At 36.9% G+C, this 19,492-nt stretch overlaps 1 protein-coding gene across 1 annotated transcript in view; it reads left to right on the forward strand.

Moving 5' to 3' along the window:
* The window catches only part of OXCT1 (3-oxoacid CoA-transferase 1), an 80,272-nt gene that overhangs the window by 41,982 nt on the left and 18,798 nt on the right, over positions 1 to 19,492 (forward strand). The window contains exons 9-13 of the mRNA XM_069880116.1: positions 3,140 to 3,251; positions 3,731 to 3,825; positions 4,468 to 4,516; positions 7,763 to 7,835; positions 8,589 to 8,664. Of these exons, the coding sequence (XP_069736217.1) occupies positions 3,140 to 3,251; positions 3,731 to 3,825; positions 4,468 to 4,516; positions 7,763 to 7,835; positions 8,589 to 8,664 (405 nt within the window). The remainder of the gene's footprint in view (positions 1 to 3,139; positions 3,252 to 3,730; positions 3,826 to 4,467; positions 4,517 to 7,762; positions 7,836 to 8,588; positions 8,665 to 19,492) is intronic.

Consider the following 19,492-nt stretch of genomic DNA (forward strand, 5'->3'; position numbering starts at 1 on the left):
GCTGAACATGAGCCAGCAGTGTGCCCAGATGGCCAAGAAGGCCATTACCATTCTGTCTTATGAAATAGTGTGGCCATCATGAGTAGGGAAGTGATTATCCCCCTATACAGGGTGTTGGTGAGGCTGCACCTGGAATGCTGTGTTCAGTTTTGGGCCCATCTCTCCAAAAAATGAAGGGAGGGGCTGGAGCATGCACAAAGGGCAATAAATCTGGTGAAGTGCCTGGATCAGGCTGAGAGAGTTGAGGTGGTTCAGCCTGGAGACTTTACAGTGGTCTTTTACAGCCTTTACAGGTTTTTACAGGTCTTTTAGAGGTCTTCACAGCCCTGAAGAGGGCTACAGGAAAGCTGGGGAGGGATTTTTTTATAAAGGCATGCAGTGGTAGGGCTTGGGGGAATGATTATAAATTGGAGAGGGGCAGATTTAGAGTAGGCATAAGGAGGAATTTCTTCACCATGAGAGTGGTGAGGCACTGGCACAGGTTGCCCAGGGAAGCTGTGGCTGCCCCATCCCTGGAGATGTTCAAGGCCAGGTTGGCTGGGACCTTGGGCGGCCTGGTCTAGTAGGAGGTGTCCCTGCCCATAGCAGGGATGTTGGAATAAGATGATCTTTAAGGTCCCTTCCAACTCAAGACCATTCTATGATTCTATGATTCTGAGATCAGAAATCTTATGAGGAGCAGCTGAGGGAGCTGGGGATATTTAGTCAGGGATAAAGGAGGCTGAGGGGAAACTTTATCACTCTGTAGAATTCCCTGAAAGGAGGCTGTAGCAAGGTGGATGTCAGTCTCTTTTCACAACTAACAAGTGATAGGATGAGAGGAAGCGGCCTCACCTTGTGCCAAGGGGAGATTTAGGTTGGGTGTTAGGAAATCTTTCTTCATGGAAAGGGTTGTCAAGCACTGGTGGTTGAGTCGCCATCCCTGGGGATCTTCAAAAGTCCTGTAGATGTGGTGCTTACAGAGGTGGCTTAGTGGTGGACTAGGCAGTGTTATATTTATGGTTGGACTCAATGATCATAAAGGTCTTTTCCAACCCAAACAGTACAGTTATTCTGTAACAGTCTATCACTGAAAACATTCAAGAAAATGATGATTATGTAATCATTTTTCTTTGTTTCTGTGGCTTTGTATCACTCAAGCTGTGTACCTGTATTTGGTTTTGTGATGTGACAATGCAATTGAAAGTTCTGTATTTGTCTGGTGTCTCCATACTCTGGAGATGGGAAATATTCAAAATGTCACGAAAAGACCTGATGGAGTGGTAGATTCATGGCACAAGATAAAAAAAAGATCTTGAAAAAAAAAGTATGGAAAGGAATTGTTTGAAGTTTCATTATCAAAATTAAATCACTAAGTCTTAGAAAGTCGTAGAAGTAAAGAGTAAACTCTTTTATGAATTTTAAGGTTAAAAACCTTTTTTCTTCACCTTTCCATCTGTTCATTCTGCCAAAGCATAGGGCATATTTTTGAGTATTTGACTGAAAACAGATGTGTCAAATCTCTTCTTTTTTAATCCTTTATTCTTTGTCTGGGTGTGTTGTTTTAGACTGTGATTAATGGCCTGTTTTCTTCTTCTGCATGGATGCAATGTCTCACAGAAAACTTCTACTTTTCATGAGAGAAATCCATTTTGCATTTATTAAGCTGCTGTTCTTACAGCAGTTTGTCAGTGGATGAAAAAGTGACTCTTCGTCCAGGGAAGACCTTTATACAACCACCTGATTTTCTTTGGCTTGGCTGCATAAGTGAATACACATACCTAGTCCTTTACCTGCTTCTCTACATGTTGAAGAAAGAATGCAGGGAGGGAGCTACTGCATAGCAAAGTTGCAACAGAGATTTAATTTTGTGTGTGTAATTTTGTAGTTCTGGCAGCAGTGCCTCTCATAAATAGAAATATAGGAAGGAAATGGAAGATTTATTTACTCCTCCGTAGAAGATTATATATGAGTGAAGTAGCTGTACATATGAAAGCATTGAGTATGGTCAGTGGTAAGAGGAGAGATGAAGGTTAAAGAGAACAAGGAGAAGCTAGTCTGTTATAATTTGTACTAGCTTTAAACAGCAGTTCCTGCCTAATTTGGCTCAGATGTGACCCCTCTAGTACAAGTCATAGTTTATATCCACTGTGCTCTTTGCTGCAGAGAAACACTCAGTGATCTTATTTTTTCTACCAACTTGCAAGTGAAGCAATTCTAGGGAAAACAGCCAAGGCATAAAAAGAAAGTTGCCAGGAAATTCAAGAGGGTCGATACTGACTGTTTCTGACTGCCTAAGAGGAAAATGACTCCCAACGTGGGGGGACAAGACACTGTAAAGATTTTTTTGTTGTGATGAAAAGGAACAGAAGATATAGTTACCCCTGATGTGTTCATCAGGCATAGATGAACCGAAGATATAGTTATGCCTGAAGTAGGAGAGGGTGTGAAGACATTTGTGGGTGCAGGATATGATGTTGTCCAAAGCAGTTTTATGTACATGGTAGAGATGTACAAAGAATATAATCTAAGTAAACAAGAATACTAAAATGGTCTTAGAAACTTCTTGAATGTCACAGCATTTTCACCTAAATGTGATTTAGAAAGCATCAACTTAAGGCCAGGAAATATCAGGAAACAACTTCAGGCAGCTTTGCGCAAGATAATAAGAGATCTACGTTTGAAAACATAGTTGCTTAGCTCACAGTATTTTTAGGTGAATGGCATTTATCTGTCTCATGCATGTAAATCTAGAATAGCACTGCTGAATTGAGTGAATGCAGAAGGAGAGCAGTATTTGTATTTTAGGCTGACATTTTACAAACTTATTTAGGTTTCTCTGAGGTAGCGAATCTCATATTTGCTAGTATTTGCACTAATACTCGGTGCCTACTTAAATAGTTATTTATCGATTACTCCCTCAGCTTCAGCAATATAGACAAATAACATTTTGCTTTAAGGCTATCATTGGGGATATTTGATGGCTCTGTTGGTTTAGATAAGCTTGAATTGATAGTATAAAAGGTTGGTTTTTGTAGGAGGTGGATAAATTATGTTATTCTTGGATCAAATAGCTCAGTGCAATCACAAATCAGGCTTTTGTGTCTTGAGAAGCAAGAATCTGGACTCTAATCTTGACTTATGATTACTTCTTTTGCAGCGCTTATCAATCCGAAAGCCTGAGGACTCAAAAGCCAAACAAAAACAAGGAGACAATGTAAGGGAGAGGATCATCAGACGGGCTGCTTTAGAGTTTGAGGATGGCATGTATGGTATCCTTCAGCTGTGGTATAAATTAAAGTGAAGGCTCACTACAATAACAACCACAGCTGCTTTGTTTAAGAGGTTAATTATCATGCTCACTGTCTTTCCCAGAGCCTAGGATTCTGTCATTTTATTATCACCCTATTGAAACAGATGAGATGTTAAGACTTAAGGTGCCTGGAGTTTTTATCCAGAGGTATCTGGAGAGTTTGTTAGCTGTTGAAAGTTTTGCAAGAGTTTCTTGGAAAAGTTACATATGTTGTAAAAGAAGCTTACTTGTACTGTGTGTTTTTTGTCATGTAAAGCATTTGACAGAATGCAGGTAGGCAGTCTACAAAGCAAAATAATCACAAATATGAGGCGTCTAACTAAAAGTGAATGTGCTTGTGAAGAGAACAGTTCTAATCATAGTACAATTGTAACTTTTAAAAATGTGCTTGTTTGCTGTAACTGTGGTCCTTTTTGTGCCTTAACTAACTCTTTTCAGCTAATCTGGGTATTGGAATCCCACTGTTGGCCAGTAACTTCATCAGTCCAGACATAACTGTTCACTTACAGAGTGAAAATGGAGTCCTGGGTTTGGTAAGAGTATATCTTGGTCACTTTTTGCAGTGTAGTTCCCATGCAGTGGCTGCATTTTATTCCCTCCCAACTCCCAACTTCATTAAAATTTTACTAGAAGTCTTCTTCAAATCTATGTCTGATTGCATGATCATAATATTCTCTTTGTAGTGCAGGAAGTTTTTTATCAACTGCACATTTCAGTATTATAGTGCTACTTTGCTAAGTTTGTTACTAAGTATGTGTTTTGCTGGAAGATTCAGAACCTTCAGTAGTTTGCAAGACCAAGCCTTGCAAGCCTTTTCAAACCTAATTTTAAATAAATCTTGAAGTGAGTATTATTTTCACTGTTGTATGGCTTTATAAGGTTTCAGCTACATAACTTTTTTCCCAATAAATGTCTTCCGGTTTGGCTACAAGCAAAAAACCACCAAAAACCAAACCAAACAATACCACCTCTAACAATATGTTTGTCACTCCTGATATGTTGGTTGGTGTAAATTGTAACTTGTCTTATCAGGGTTGTTGTTCTGCTAAAGATTAAAAAAATGCATGTCTGTGATCTGTTTTCAGTAATAAGTATTAGAAATAATAAAGCAGTTAATTAATTGTACTTGAAAGGTATTTTAATGTAAAACTGACATATGTCTGTATTGTTGGTAGGGTCCTTATCCACTTGAAAATGAAGTAGATCCAGACCTGATTAATGCAGGTAAAATCTATTAAATAAATTTAATTTATGGAAAATTATTATTCATTGCTAATCTAAAAATTTTCTTTTGATTCAGTATTTGAACTCAGACTGCTGTTTTATTTACTTACAAATATTAATGTATTTGCCTTCTTTTAAGTGAAGGCTCATTTTGGTCAATTGAGATGTTTATTATTCTCTTCAGAGAGTTTATGCTTTGATAATTTTAGTAGCTACTGAAGGAAACTCTTCCAGGCTGGAAAATGAAGGATCAAATTGTCCTGCTCAGAACTGAGATTGTTTGGTGAAGCCTGTATGCAAATTTGGATTTGATTTCCTTCTACTTTTCACATTCTGTCTTATAGAAAATATTTTTCAATGATGAATGTCTGGGACGTGTTTTAAAAAAGTCCGGTGTATAGTGGTCCAGTTTATTCCTGGCTAGTAAGTTGCCAGGAGGGCGGTGTATTTGCATTTGGAGAAGGAGCACTGGGGAGCTCTGCTGGGGATGGCTGCTCATGCTCCTTTAAGGAGCCCGTCCTCACATACTGTTCTTGCCTAGTTGTTTTGAGGGCATTTAACCTCAAAAGCAGATGTGCAGTGTAAAAATTTAAGCTTTTTTTTTGTTTAAAGCATCTGCCTGATTTCTGTTTTCTTCATGAAAAGTTTTGCCTGTGCTAATTCTCTGATTCCATTTAAAATTACACTTATATATTGCGTTGTGATAAGCAGAAGTAGACCTTGGCACCATATAAATTTTCATTGATGTTAGTACTATAGGTTATAACATCTTAGACTTGTTTTTTCATATGGAAAACCTATGCATTTTGTATTTTTATTTATGTATACATATATACACATCTATGTCTGGTGTATATGTATGTATTTAGAGACACTATCTTTCTCTTTCACAAAACTGCTTGCAAGTACAATTAAGCTGAAAAGTCAAAGGAGATAAAACACTGATGCCGAACAAACTTATAATTTTGTATCAGGGTGCAGTCTGGCAATTGTTCACTGACTTGAAACATTTACTACCTGACTTAACTAACTGTTACCATTCTCATAGTGCTATATTATTGCCTCTGTTTCAATATTATACTTGAAATAAGGAGTTCTGATTTGAAGGACAAGATTGTTAATGAATTGAGTCTAACATTACATCAGTATCTAGGTAGCTGTTGTGATACGCTGTATGGAGGAAAATTTAAGAGGCACATAAGAGATGTCTTAATGCTTGAACAGAAATTGAAGTGGATGTAAAAATACATGTATTGCAAGTGTCACTGGAATGAAAAACTGTCTAGAATGGAAAACATTTATTATAAAAGGTGAAATTATATGCATACACATTAGAACTTAAGTTCTAATATGAGTGCATTAGAAGTGAACTTGCTAGTAGACTGATAATAAAAATGCAAGAACTTGATAAATTCTTTGAAAAATCAATGTACATTTTTATGGATATCAAGATGATCTCGAACTGTTATTTATTGCTCATAAATACTTCTGAAGAGATAACCTTGCAGAGATGAAGCTAAACTTTAAGAGGTCACTGTGCAACATGGAAATCAGATTATTCTAGTATTGGTAATTCTTTCTTAAGCACATCTTACTCTGAAGCTGCAGTAGACAGGACACAGGGTACGCTAACCTCAGCTCTACCACCAAAATTATTGTTAGCTGAAACATTCAGAAGGTGCTAAATCCCACTGGCAGTTTGTTGGATTAAGACCATTCTAGGTGCTTTCCAGCCAAATTTATAAAGTCACATGACGAAAATAGAAGCTAAATGGCAAAGGAATATGATCTCATTCTGTCCACATTCATTGACTAGAATGGTCCAGTATCAACCCCCAGAGTCCACATTTTCAAAATATACTTCTGGTTTAGGCTCTTGCCAAATTTTTATCTGAAAACTTAATTTTACTTCTCTGAAGTACATATAGGGGTTTTGTTTGTCCTCTTTTCTGAATGTCTCGCATGAAGTTTATCTTCACTGTAATTGAAAGGCAGGCTTCTCTTTTAGCAGCAGAATTATTTACTCTCTTCCTGAGAGGATTTTCAAGAAGTGGGTAATACAGTTAGATTATTCTGTGGTCTTCAAACTGTCTCTCTCTCCTCAGCATCGCCTTAGCTTGTTACTTTATCCCAGTGTTCTCGTTCCATTATGCTGCTTGCAGCCCGTATTGCCTCTCCCACTGCCTTGAGTGGGTGCCTGGTAGGGAGAGACAATACAGGCAGTCTCAGCAGGTCTGGGTTAGCATGGTGATCTGACTCAAGACCACTTCTATGATGTTAATGCTACACTATTTTGTGTGTCAAAATTTAATTTCCGTACAGTATCTTGACATATAGTATACATCAAATGAACTCAATAAATTAAAGCAAATAACTTTGGTCTCTCTTTCAACTTTCCTACAGTGTTTCCTTCCCTCTTCATACCCTCTTAGTAAGTCTTATTATCCCTTTTCCCCTGATTTCTGGGAAATTTTTAATTATGTCCAATTCCTCTCCCCCTACTAGTTGTGCACCATCTGGTGCTAAAGTATATATTTTTTTATTTCTCCCTAGTTTCCTGTGCTTGGTTTACATGGTTTATAATTTAACCTTTGTCTGTGTTTCTTTTGACTTTCCAGAACCACTTTGTATATGTGGTTGTTGCTTAGGCTGGTTTGAAGTCCTGGCAGGAAAGGAAAGGAAAGAGAGCGCTCTGGATAGAGTGAAAAGAAAAAAGATGCTTTCTTGTGTGCTTTCTAGCTTGACTCAACCACTTTGCAGAGCACAGTACATCACACAGAACATTTTTTTCTTGTGCATTGTTACAAAGCAGGAGTAGACTAGTTCTGTCATTTATTTGTCTTTATTGTACATAATTATCACTCTAGGCTGTTCAGTCTGGTCTGCTTACTGTTCCTGGCATTCTCCTGAAGATGCTCTTTCTGTGTTTCAGAGGAGAGTTGTTTCTTGCTTTTTCTGTGGATAGAGCAGAAAGCTGAAGTCCACAGACATTTCTTAGCCTCTAGTGTCAGTGCTGTTTTGCCTGAAACTGCCGGTGGTCAAAAATCTGGCAATCCTGTTATTAAAAACTGAAATAAACTGCTTCAACAATTCATTACGATTGGTTAGGTTTGCATGTGACAAAGTAAGATCCATAGTTGTTCAGAATTCAAAGGTAAAACCCCCTTATTTCTTGGTTAATAGCTGTGACTTCGTTTGTCAAAGCAGCAAATTACATACACACTATTTCTTTTATTTCTTTTACAGGTAAGGAGACAGTCACTGTTCTTCCAGGTTCTTCTTATTTCTCTAGCGACGAATCATTTGCCATGATAAGAGGGTATGTAGCAGCATAAATCCTGATTTTTTGAAACATGAAAAGAATAAACTGAGTCAGTGACTGAACTCATTAGCAATTCTTTGAAATGTGGTTAGCATCTAAAATGATCGTGGACATAATCACTCATGATTTACAGAGGATTAAATCTAGCTATTGGAAATAGGGAAACACTAATGGATACTATAGTGATGTTTATGTCTACCACCACCTGACCATATATAAACCCATTTATAACTATGTTTTAACAACTACTTTTTGGTTGTTTCCAAGTATCTAATCTGTTCTTGCACTCTGTATATCCTTTTTGCACAGTTTGCAACTGTGATCCTCATTTGACCTCCCTAATGGAAATTTACTGTCTGCACCTGTTTTTTGTTTGTTTTTTTGGGAAGGGAATTGGATGCAAACAAACACTAAATCCTAATGGCTCTGAAAAGATAATGAGTGCATGTAAATAAGTGAAGGAGTGCACTTAAAAAGTATGAATTCAGAGCTGATTGACTGCATGCAATTAACCAAAAGCAGACGAAAGTAGTAACATTTTTGAGGCTCAGTAGGCAGACAGAAAAATTTGCATTAGCGGTACATCTAGAGGGAAGAAAAACCCTACTACATGTGTGACAAAGTAGTTGCCACTTCTGTGATATGCTACCAGTTTTGTATAGATGTAATGAGAATGTGAACAAAAGCTTGTTAAGATTTGTAGACTGTTACTTGTACATGATACACTAATTACACACTTTCTGTTGCCAGAGGCCATGTTGATTTGACAATGCTCGGAGCTATGCAGGTGTCTAAGTATGGTGACCTGGCCAACTGGATGATTCCTGTAAGTAAGTGTTTGTACTACTGTCAGTGCACTGTATTTAGGATAATATAAATGTAGCAAAGGGTCAGGCAAAGAAGAAAAGGGCTGAAGCAGAATAAATGTTGTGAAGTTCAAAGCATTAGAATAGAGGACATGGGCAGCTTTAGGGTTGACAGGTTTTGTTCAGTGCTGCTGACAACAATCAATTATCAGACAACAACCATGTAAAATTAAGGTTGTGCGAAGCATTGCGAAGAACTAGGCATGATTTATGTATGCCTTTTTCCTTCCTGTGCCTTTTAAATGTCACTGTTTTTTTTCCTGAGGACTGATGCTTTTTCTTGAAAGTGACAATGCTTGTATAATTGTATGTGGAGCAAGAACTTGAAGGTGTAAAGTAGCGTGTAAATCATCATAAAATTATTTTAAAAGTCTGCTTTGTTTTTGTCAGTGTTCCTTGTCAAATGATCACAGCACTACCATTTTGAATACATCTAAAAGGACACAATACTATTTTATCTACCTGAATAGTCCTACAGTTTTCCACTGTAGAAATATAAGTTAATCCCAGTATTATTTAAGCAGCTGAAGGCATGAAGCCATTCTTTGAACACATTTAATGTTTTGACATGGAACAATTCATGTCTTTCATGTGGTTTACAAATTTGATATTTTCAATGGCTTTCAATGTGGTACTTACCTTTTGTATCAGGGGTGTCTAGAAACAAATTTTAGCCTTGTTTAAGGTAATGAGGCTTTTTTCTATCTGTCTGAGCAGTGCTAAAAGTCTTGGGAAGTCTTTGAAAGCTGGGTAGAAGAGGAAAAAAAAAAGAATGTCCTATCTCTTGGGGAGGTGTTCATTGAGTCCAGCAGTCTGTGTGACTTCATGGAGCCATGGCTGGAGAATCAGCTGGTTTTAGTGAGAAGAGGACAAAACCAGGGTCTGTACAGGCAGATGTGGGAGAAAGGTTTATTTGGACTATTCCAGATGTCTGTGAGTGTTTATGGGGGATGTGGAGGGGTTATGTCTAGGTTGGAATATGGCACATAGGAAAAAAATACTTAAGGAAACAGCACAACCTGAGTTTATGATCGCACATCTGAGGACACAGACCACTGCTGACTATATCTTTTCAGACCCCACTAATATGCATGCTTGCTTTTTCAAGACTCTCTTCTATTTGGAATGTTATCCAGTTAATATTGTGAAAAATGGGATCTGAAAATTAATACAGGTGCATCACTCTGGGATCCTGGGCACACTCTTCCATTGCTGTTCTATGTCTTTTGGTAGAAATCTGTGTTTGAAACAAAATCTGATGGTCAGACATACTATAGCAATCCAAGTATGACATTCATTAAGGTAATACTGGTTAGCTTTGCATTTCCCAGTGGTTTTTTTTTTGTCCTCAGTTACAAGACGTTGTCACTAGGACTCAGAACAATGAATGCAGCCTCTATGGATGAACCTACATACACTTTGAAGTGATAAATCAAATTATGGTTTTAACCCTGAGTTGTTTGTTTGAGCTGTGGTAAAAGCATAGTAGTGTAAGTTTCGAAGGAGTCAAAACCTCTAGTATCTAAAATTGGAGTTTATCCATGGCTCTATATCTCAAAGGCATGATATCACACAACCTCTATATATTTTAAATAGCTAACTTTTTAAAACTTACATTTAATAAATATATTTTTTCATATGATTGATATAAATAAAGTAAGTAATGGTGTAAGTAATCTATACTGTCAGTCCAATAGTGCAGTTTTATGTCACTGAGAAGATGATTGTGATGTTTTTTTCCTTCCTAGCAGTCTAAAAACTACTCTTTTCTTATACTGTGTTAAGTAGCTCTGGTTTTGTGAAAACACTTCCTTCATGTTAACTTGTGGCTGTGTATTGTCGTAGTCAAGTAGAAATTACCAGCTTACAAAGTGACTTTTAAAAATTATTCTAAATTACTACATTCTCTGTCAAAAATTCAAAATAGACTGAAAAACATTTAACAAGAAGTTATACTATAAACTCAATTGGTTCTAGTAAATAGTATGTAGAGATTTTCTAATGGGCACGGTTGGAGGTTGTTTTAATCTATACATCTTTTTATTTCAATTGTCAGATAGATTCTAGATTTTACACTGATATTCTCTTTATACTTGTACAAAATGAAGGTCAGTATATAACTGTGTCCCTAGACTGTCCTTTACATTCAAGATTACATAACTTAACTTAAAGGTTTTCTCTTTTAACAGTCTTTTGGTCCTGCAAAAGCAGTATTAAATGTTCCTGCACCAAGTAAAGCCTTCTGTTTACCCAGCAATTTTCTAAAAGGCCTGTTAGAAAGCAAAACAGGGTGGGTTGAATTTTAGGTAAGATTTGCTTTGTTTTCTTTTACAATGATTTTGTAAATTGAAGCAGCAAGAGAGGTATTCTTCAAAATATCTGAGTGAACAAGTAATAAATAAAGATCCCTGGTGTAAAGTAGTCGTAGTAAACCAGCAAAAATTCACCTCTAGGAATAGCTCATGAAGCTGAAGTGTTTGGAAAAAGGCACTCCTTTTCAGTAGATAGATTTTTAGGGCCAAAAAATCCCAGTAATTTCAGCTGGTGGTGCTGGTATCTCAGGATATACAATTTCATGCAGTTGCATCTGTACTGAATCTGTGTACTGAACACTAGTGTACTGAACACTAGTGTGTTCGTTCTTGAAAAACAATGTCATGAGCTGAACCGTTCACCACTTCTTTTCTTTCTTGGCTTCATTTTACTTGGGGTGAGGATTGTTTTTTTCTTTTTTCTAATTTTTTTTTAAAGATCATTTTGCTACAATTCCAGTTTTATTTTTATTTTGATCTCCGCTCCCATTTGCTTCTCCTAGGACTTTCCTGCTATGGTCCAAAGCTTTTTAGTAAGCTGTATTTGGAGTTGTTACTCAATATAGTATAGAGTTGCAGGACTTCTTAAATTAAAACATGCTGTCAAAGGTAACACATATTGCTGTTTTCTCATGCCTGTTTTTGTTGGTTTTCATAGTTCTGTCTTTTCTGTGTTTGACAAAGTTAGTCATGCTTAAGAAATACTTTTCTAAACTTGATAAACTACATGTATTTTTATTATGTTTTGATGTTGTTGGAATATTGAATAAAATATTAAAATTTTGCTCAGGGAACGTATACAGTTATCTTTAGAGAAAGGAGTGAAAAATCCAACCTTTCTGTATTTAGATAAACTTCAAAATGAAGACATTTTCCATAGATATTTTCCCAGTATATTTAGTTGACTGTCCAGAGCTTGTTTGATTTCTGTTAGCATCAGTTTCCAAATGTATGTCACAATTGGAGACTATCAGAATTTTTTTTGTGCTTTTGCTAATAACATCTGTGTTGAAGCAGAACATTTGGCAATTTACGTTGCTTCTAAAAACCCAACTTTAGCTTCTGTCCTAGACTTAGACTGAACAAAAGCACAGCATGCACAGACACTGCAGGCACAAATAATACTTAGAATACCACACAATGCTTTCAGGGACAAAGTCACTTCTTTTTTTTTCTGTGCACTTGCTTTCTTTCAGAATACTTTTTGCCACATAGAAGTTAAGTTAAACTCATTTTTCTATTCATGATGTTCAGCTTGTGTAATTGACAGTTTTTATGACTTATCTTTCAAGATTTGAACTACCAAAAGATGAAGCTAGCATTTTGCACAAATAAAACAGATTCATTGACAAACATATTTCTTTTGAAGTGTTGAAGCTTAGGTTGTATTCTGAGTTTTTCTCAAAACCATGCAAACTTACATAATACTTCCTTCAATGTTCTCTAGAAAACTGCTGATTGTAGTTTTGTATCCTATGAAGGGCATTTTCCACTTCTGAAATTGCTAATTTGGTTTATGAAGCTGCCACTTTGTACTATTCAGCACCAAATTTATAAATGACAGGTAAGTTTCCAAAATGGCAAAGTATAGAATAAAACTTTGGGTAGCTTTTATTTGTCTTTTACCTTTGACGTGTACCTTTTTGCTAGCATACACCACATGGATCTGTGTGACTTTTTGCTGTCCTCATTTACTACTCTTACTAACCTTAGACTGCAAATTTCCTTTGCAATGATTTTGTATTTACTTCTGAGTAAATATGCCTCATGACACTCCATAAACCTAGTCAGGAGCCTTTACAATCAGCAGTTATTTTGTTTAGAGATCCATTGGTGAGATGATTCTTAATCTCCTTAACTGCTGTATTGTTACTGTTCTATGGAACAGATGCTTTAAATGGGACTAACCAGCATGTAGGCAACACAGATCATCTTGCTTTTCCTGTTAATAAGATGATATGCTATCATCAGTTGATTTGAATTGTCAGTGAGATGCATCTTTTTTAGTCACAAGATTTGTGTGGGGTGATACAATGATTAACTTTGCTGAAAGCTTATAGTGTAAGGAGACTTTAAGTTGTATAATATTATTCACTTAGCTTTGCATTTGGGTTTGGTTTAAGTATTTCTTACAGGCTATAGCTTTTGGGTTCATGTATTAGTGGTGTTTACAGTTTTTTTCAGAGGAAAGTAATATAATAGCTCCAAATTTCATGTTTTGGATAAGTACCATCATGAAGCTAACTTTTCTGTCCCATACAGCTTGATAACGATTGAGCCCTAGTGTGTGCACATCTGTTTTTACTTGCACTTACTATTAGGAACTGAGCTGAGGAACCTTATTGCAATAATTACAGCCCTTTCTTTTCTCTTGACTGCTTATTTCTAATGGAGAGGAGAATCCCCTAAGTAAAGGAAGACAGGGAGGACAGTATTTTAAGCACATGCAGTAAACGATACTGTTTGCTTAGGCAGAAGTTACGTCCAGTTACATCACTGCTAGTTTCATTCCATAAAGCACTACTACTTTATGACTTTTCAGTCTTCTTCCCTTTAGTATTTCTCCAACTAAGAAGAGGGTTCCTGGGGAGGGGGAGGAAAAGGAGGTGGCAAATTCCTGAGGAGCCCCTGGGAACAGAGAGCAGCTGGGAGAAAGGTGGCCAAGAGAGGTGGAAGAGAAACACTGAAGAAACAGCAGTGGAGTAGGGCAGACAGGGCAGAGCAGGTGGGAGCCCATGGCTGCTGGAACATACCAGATGGAGCCATGTTTCACTTCATGAGCGAAGGACACCATCTGACCTATCTGTGTCTCTCAAGGTACTGTCAAATTGCTGCTAGCCAGGTAGCTTCGCTGCATCTATAGAGCAGCAGCACAAACCTGCGTTGCCACAGCAGTCCTGGCTCCTGTAGTGGTTTAAATTGTCTCACTTGGGATTTTAAAAGTTGTGGGACTGACTGCATATCTCCCTGCCTGTACTTTATTTGTAGTTCTTTTCTGCCAGTGATGTTTGAGACCCTCAGAGCAGAAACATTTTATGAAATAGTTTCTGTTATCTTTCTAGTGGCTACACCTTGCTACAAAGTACAACCTGATTTTCTACAGCCTTCCTGATGGAAGGCACATGACTGGTTGCTGCTGTGATGTATATCATAGGTTAGACACGGGACAAAACAATACACCAGACCTTCTGAAAAGTTCTCCTGTGATACCAGGGATTCTATCTTCTCAACATGCATTTCTGAACATCTCTTAGTCATTGAGCAACACTAATAATGTAACTACTGATACTGATGACATGATGTACCAGCAGGAAAACAGTTGAATGACTGTGAATCATATAATTAATGAGAAGATAACATACTTCTGGATGGAGTCTGAGGTACTCATCATCTTTGCCTTAGACTTTAACAGCATGGTTGGTGGTAGAATTTAGGCAAGGGCTGATAGTACCCACCAGAGAAGAGGACTGATGACTCATAAAATAACCTGGGCATATGTAAGTTGTTGAGGGCAGATAGGATACATCCAAAGGTGCCAAGGAAGCTGGCTATTTGTTAAATTACCAGGCTTAAAGCTGCTAAGCTAAAAGCAGCAGGATCGGGGATAATATTGGGGCTTATACTGTTTAACACGTCTATTCTCTGCAAACAACATAAACCCAATACAATATTGAGCAAGAAAATTAACTCTAGCTTTGTATATTCTTCTGCTTGAGTATAAAATTCATGTTTTGATAGCTAAGGTAATGCAGTTACAGGGGTGAGCAAGAGAATGATGTAATCTGTGCAGGGTGATGCAGTCTGGGTACATAGCTCCAGATTGTTCTTAGATATAAATAAACAACAGAATTTGAGAAGTAGTGGCCTTATTTTTTAATGCTTTGACTTTGCATTGCTAAACTTAAAGGATTAAAGTGTAAATAATGAAAAAGAATAATAATACAAAAATTTTTAAGTTTTGTCAAAGAAGATTATCTGAAAAGAACATGAGGAAACCTAATTTACCATCTGTAGAGGTCAGTATAACCTAAGGTGTTAGGAATATAGTTTTAAACATAATTGTTAGTTTTTCTACAGAGCTTTGAAGAACATCTTTTGCACAGTTTTGGACACTTTGACCAGGAGACGAACTGCATGTTCATTTTAAGAGACATTTTTTAAATTAAAGTAAACCACCAGATGCCAACTGAGTGTGTGACTGTGGGAGGGTGTTTTGGGTTTGGTTTTAATTTGTGTTTGTAGTGCCAAACCTGAGAGCAGAGTGCTCCACAGCAAGAGCTTTTCTGAGTTGAAATTACAGTTTTTAATGATGAGTGAAAGGACACATATCCCTGAATGTCTGAGAGCACTCTAGTCCAAGGAGGCCTGTTGCAGGCTATTTGCCACTTTGCTTGAGTAGATATGTCTTTGCACAAGGTTTGAATTCAAACACACTGTCTAGTAACTCTCTTCTGGTATTTCTTTTGCACTGAGTGCATCAACCTCTGTTTTGTTTCAAGTGTACAGTACTGCAGGAAATTTTAAGAAACATGTTTTGATGATTAACTGTAAAATGAATGAAGCATTACAAATCAGTATGAATAGAAAATATGCAGATTAATTATGTTCCATGACTTGGTTTCTCTTAGTAGTAAAGGGAAATTGTCCAATATGTAGGTCATGACTGAGTAAGGCTTACACAGGAGTAGCGGAACGTAGTGGAAGGACCTGCAGTTACCTAGAGTCTCCTTGGAAATCTGCATTTCAGTGAGATAGTATTTTAATATGAAGAGATATTATTTTTTTCAGACACATGTCTTGGAATCAAACATACTGCTTGTCTCCCCATAAACACGTGTGGAAGCCCTGCAGAGCCCTCGCAGCACATAATTACCACCGCTGGAAGAGTTTTGGAGCCACAAAGAAGAAGCAGAGTGTATTATGTTAGCTCTATGTCTTCCACTTTTTTTGAGGGCTTTTTAAATGATTTTTGTGTGTGTTTATTTTTTTTCAGACTGTATGGAAGGAATGTAGGAGCTCACTGTTGGTGTTTTATTCCTGTTCTCTCAAATTTCCAATGTGGGAATTGGCAGCTATGCATTAGGCATCTGTATAATGAGAGCAGCTGAAGAAATTCTGCTTGTCTCAAAACTACAAGGGAATGTCAAAAGAGTCCTGATCTGTGGGTTAGTGGTAACAATCATGACTGCAATATGGAACTATAACTTTCAAGTGAGACAAGTATTATGTTGGCAGTAATATTTAATTATTGCATGCTGTGCTGCATGTTTTGGAAATTGTATGCAAACATGAATACTGGAATAACGTTCATCACTGTAAAGCAAATCCATTTCAATGAAGCATGTCACAGATTCTTTTGAGTTGCTCCTGAGATGCTGTTTCTCAGTGTTTTCATTTGAATTTCACTCAGTCATTTGAAGCTGTTGCCAAGTTATATGGAAGAATAGTAAAATTTGACCAACTTTCTTGGCACATATTTTATGATGCCTAAATTTTGTGATAATGGAAAGTAAAAAATGTGGTTTACTGCACATATTTATATATGCTACATCTTAGGGAAGAGTTATTAATAAATTTTGCAAAGAAGTGTCAGTCACTGAAGAACTTAAGTTCCATTCTTTCAAAAATTATGATTTTTAATTTTGCCTTTCATTTTGTGTGTTAGGAAATATCTGATTAGAATTCTTGAAGATAGGTCATTTTCTCTAGGCCATCTAACTAAATCTTTTATTTTGGACATTCTTTAAAAAATATCTTGACCCTATAATGCATGTACAGCGTGCTCAGCTTTGATACATTCAGCCAGTATTAACTCTTTGTTGATTGTTGCATTACCGACTCTACTGATTCAGAAATCCCATTAATGATTTCCCAGTCTTTCTTGGTAATGTTTATTCAGTCGTAGAGTAAAATCTAATCTCGCAGTCATAGTTGACAGTATCATTACAATCACTGTGCCATGTAAGTACATAAAATCAGTGGAAAATAGGACAAGGAAGTATATTTCAGAACATTTATCTTCAGCTTTATGTATCTTTTTTACAGTCTTCATCCAGTCTTTCTGTGAAGAAATGGAATGTGACATCTGGAAGAGCTGTGACTGTCATTTTAGAATGAACTATAAGCATACCTTTCCTGTAAACACTGGGCAGAACTGTTAGCAATGGGCAAAGAGTTGTTATCTACCTTTTTATGTAGTTCGAGCAGATCTGTGTGTATGTATTTTTTTTACTATTACCTTTTGATTGGTATCTTTTTTGCACAAAGCTAAAGGCTGTGCTACTATGCACCCCTTCAAACAAACAAAAAAATCCCAAACCAACTGCACCTAACCCACAACAACTGATAAGATGTTTTTACTGAATACTTATATATGACTCTGATAACCTTACTTGTGCTGGAAACGTCATTTCAACCTGGCACATCTGTAAATACAGACAGTGCCTATATGGAGAGGGAGACAGGTGTGGCTTGTGTGTTAGCAGTGTGTACATGCCAGAGAGGAGCAGAGCAGATTATTTTGAAGGGGTCCTAAGTTCATCCTTTTTGACTGCAGCATTAGTGCCACTGGTAATCATGATGGAAGTATCCTGTATCCATTGCATTACCTTCATTTAAGCTTTTCTCTGTGGGGTTCACACTGTTCCAGTTGCTCTGAATTTTAGTAGCTGTCCCTGGCATGATGTAATTATTTCCTTTCATAAGGAAGCTGAGTCTGATGATGGATTCTGTACCTGTCACCAAGCCTGTGGCTGTCAGAAACCATATGGACACTTTTAAAATTTTACTGTCTTTCCCTAGGTAGCTTGTTCAAGGTATTCCAGGGGGATGCCTGAAAATTCATGTGGAATGGGAAGCCTGCATGAGTACTGTAGTTTAAACTGGAAGAACTGGTTGTCTTCTGCATTTTTGAAATAGTAGTTTTACTAATTTTGAGTATAGTATGAGGCATATATATTCTTTTATTTAATGAAAGAAAAGAGACATTTCAGACTGATGCTGTTTATTCAATACAGTAGTTGGCAGTGTGGGCAAGGATTCTTAACAGGGAAGTAGGTAATTTTTTTTTTTTTCAAACAGCTATACATTTTCACCTTGATTGTCCTTTGGTATACGATTTTAAATTGAATTAGTGAAACTTTTATTTCCATCTCTGTTCTAATCCTTAAAACTCTGTGCTTAACACTGATGTTTTCACTGTTTCTTGAACATGTTGCAAGCATCAGGTTTGCTTTACTGTTGATATGATATGTTTGTCTCAAAAGATGATGTTCCTTTAACCTAACCAGATCAGTTTAAATGCATTTTACCTGTGACATTGAGAGTAGCTATAAAATTCAGCTATGGAAGTAAAGTCCTTCCAGTTGACACTATAGAGGAAAGGTGCTAGGCACCAGCATGGATTCAAACCTTAATAGTGTTTGGAGGCTCCTGAGTTTTTCTCTTTTTTTGTCAGCTGCCTCTTTGTAGTCTGTTTGCGTTTTCCTATAATTGTTCCTTGCTTGCTATATAGCTTCTTTATAGCTTGCAATACCATTGTGCAAAATATCTTGAAAATATGTTGACTGTCTCGACCACCTTGGACCTCAAAAGGTTCTGTTGGAATGCTACAATTTGCTTCGGATGCCACAAGTGACCAAACCGACAGGAAGGTTTCTGTTTATGAATTACTGTTAGGCTAAATTAATTTCTCAGGGTCTTTAATATCATGTTTTCATAGAATTGTAGAATCACGTGGTTGGAAAAGACCTTTGAGATCATCAAGTCCAACCATACGTGTCCGCTTAAATGGCGGTTAGATATGAAGACATCAGATGAGAAAATATATACTCTTCTCTCATATTTTCCTAAAGATGTCCCATCAACAGAGTAACAAAATAATTAATTTTACAATAAGTAGACATTATAAAAAACTCCACTAATTTTGTGTGGTTTGACAGCTGTAAAGAAGCAGAAGAACTTAATTAAAAAAAAAAAATCTTATCAGGTCCATGATTTTCCACCTCTTGCATCCCAAAGTTATATGGGTGGAAACTTAGCAACTGCTGATGAAGCACAATGGGAAAAACAGAATTTCTCCCTGCATTAGAGATGTTGTAATGGAACAAAAGGGCTGCAAGGAAATTGTTGTTTTTTTCCTGTCTTCTACTTAACCCTGTGTATAAATATTGCCAACATTGAACCTCCCAGGAAGCCCATGTTCTAATCAAAAATGACTTTTCTTCTCACTTCAGGTTCTTGTTGATGAAATGGTCTTTATAATAGTCCTTCACAATACCAGTGCTCTACCACTAAACTACTTTGTTCTTTGTGGTTTCTTAAGCTAGGAGCACCAACGTAATGGAAATAATCTTAAATAAATAAATGATGGCATGGGACATGCAAACCCTGTGCCTTGCTGGCATGGTAGGACAGAGCAGGATGCTGTAACGTATGTTTGCAGCTGCTTATTTGAAATATCCTCTCCCCCCCTTTT

This window comes from Phaenicophaeus curvirostris, chromosome Z (assembly GCF_032191515.1).
Source record: "Phaenicophaeus curvirostris isolate KB17595 chromosome Z, BPBGC_Pcur_1.0, whole genome shotgun sequence".
In the NCBI taxonomy this organism is placed as follows: domain Eukaryota; kingdom Metazoa; phylum Chordata; class Aves; order Cuculiformes; family Cuculidae; genus Phaenicophaeus; species Phaenicophaeus curvirostris.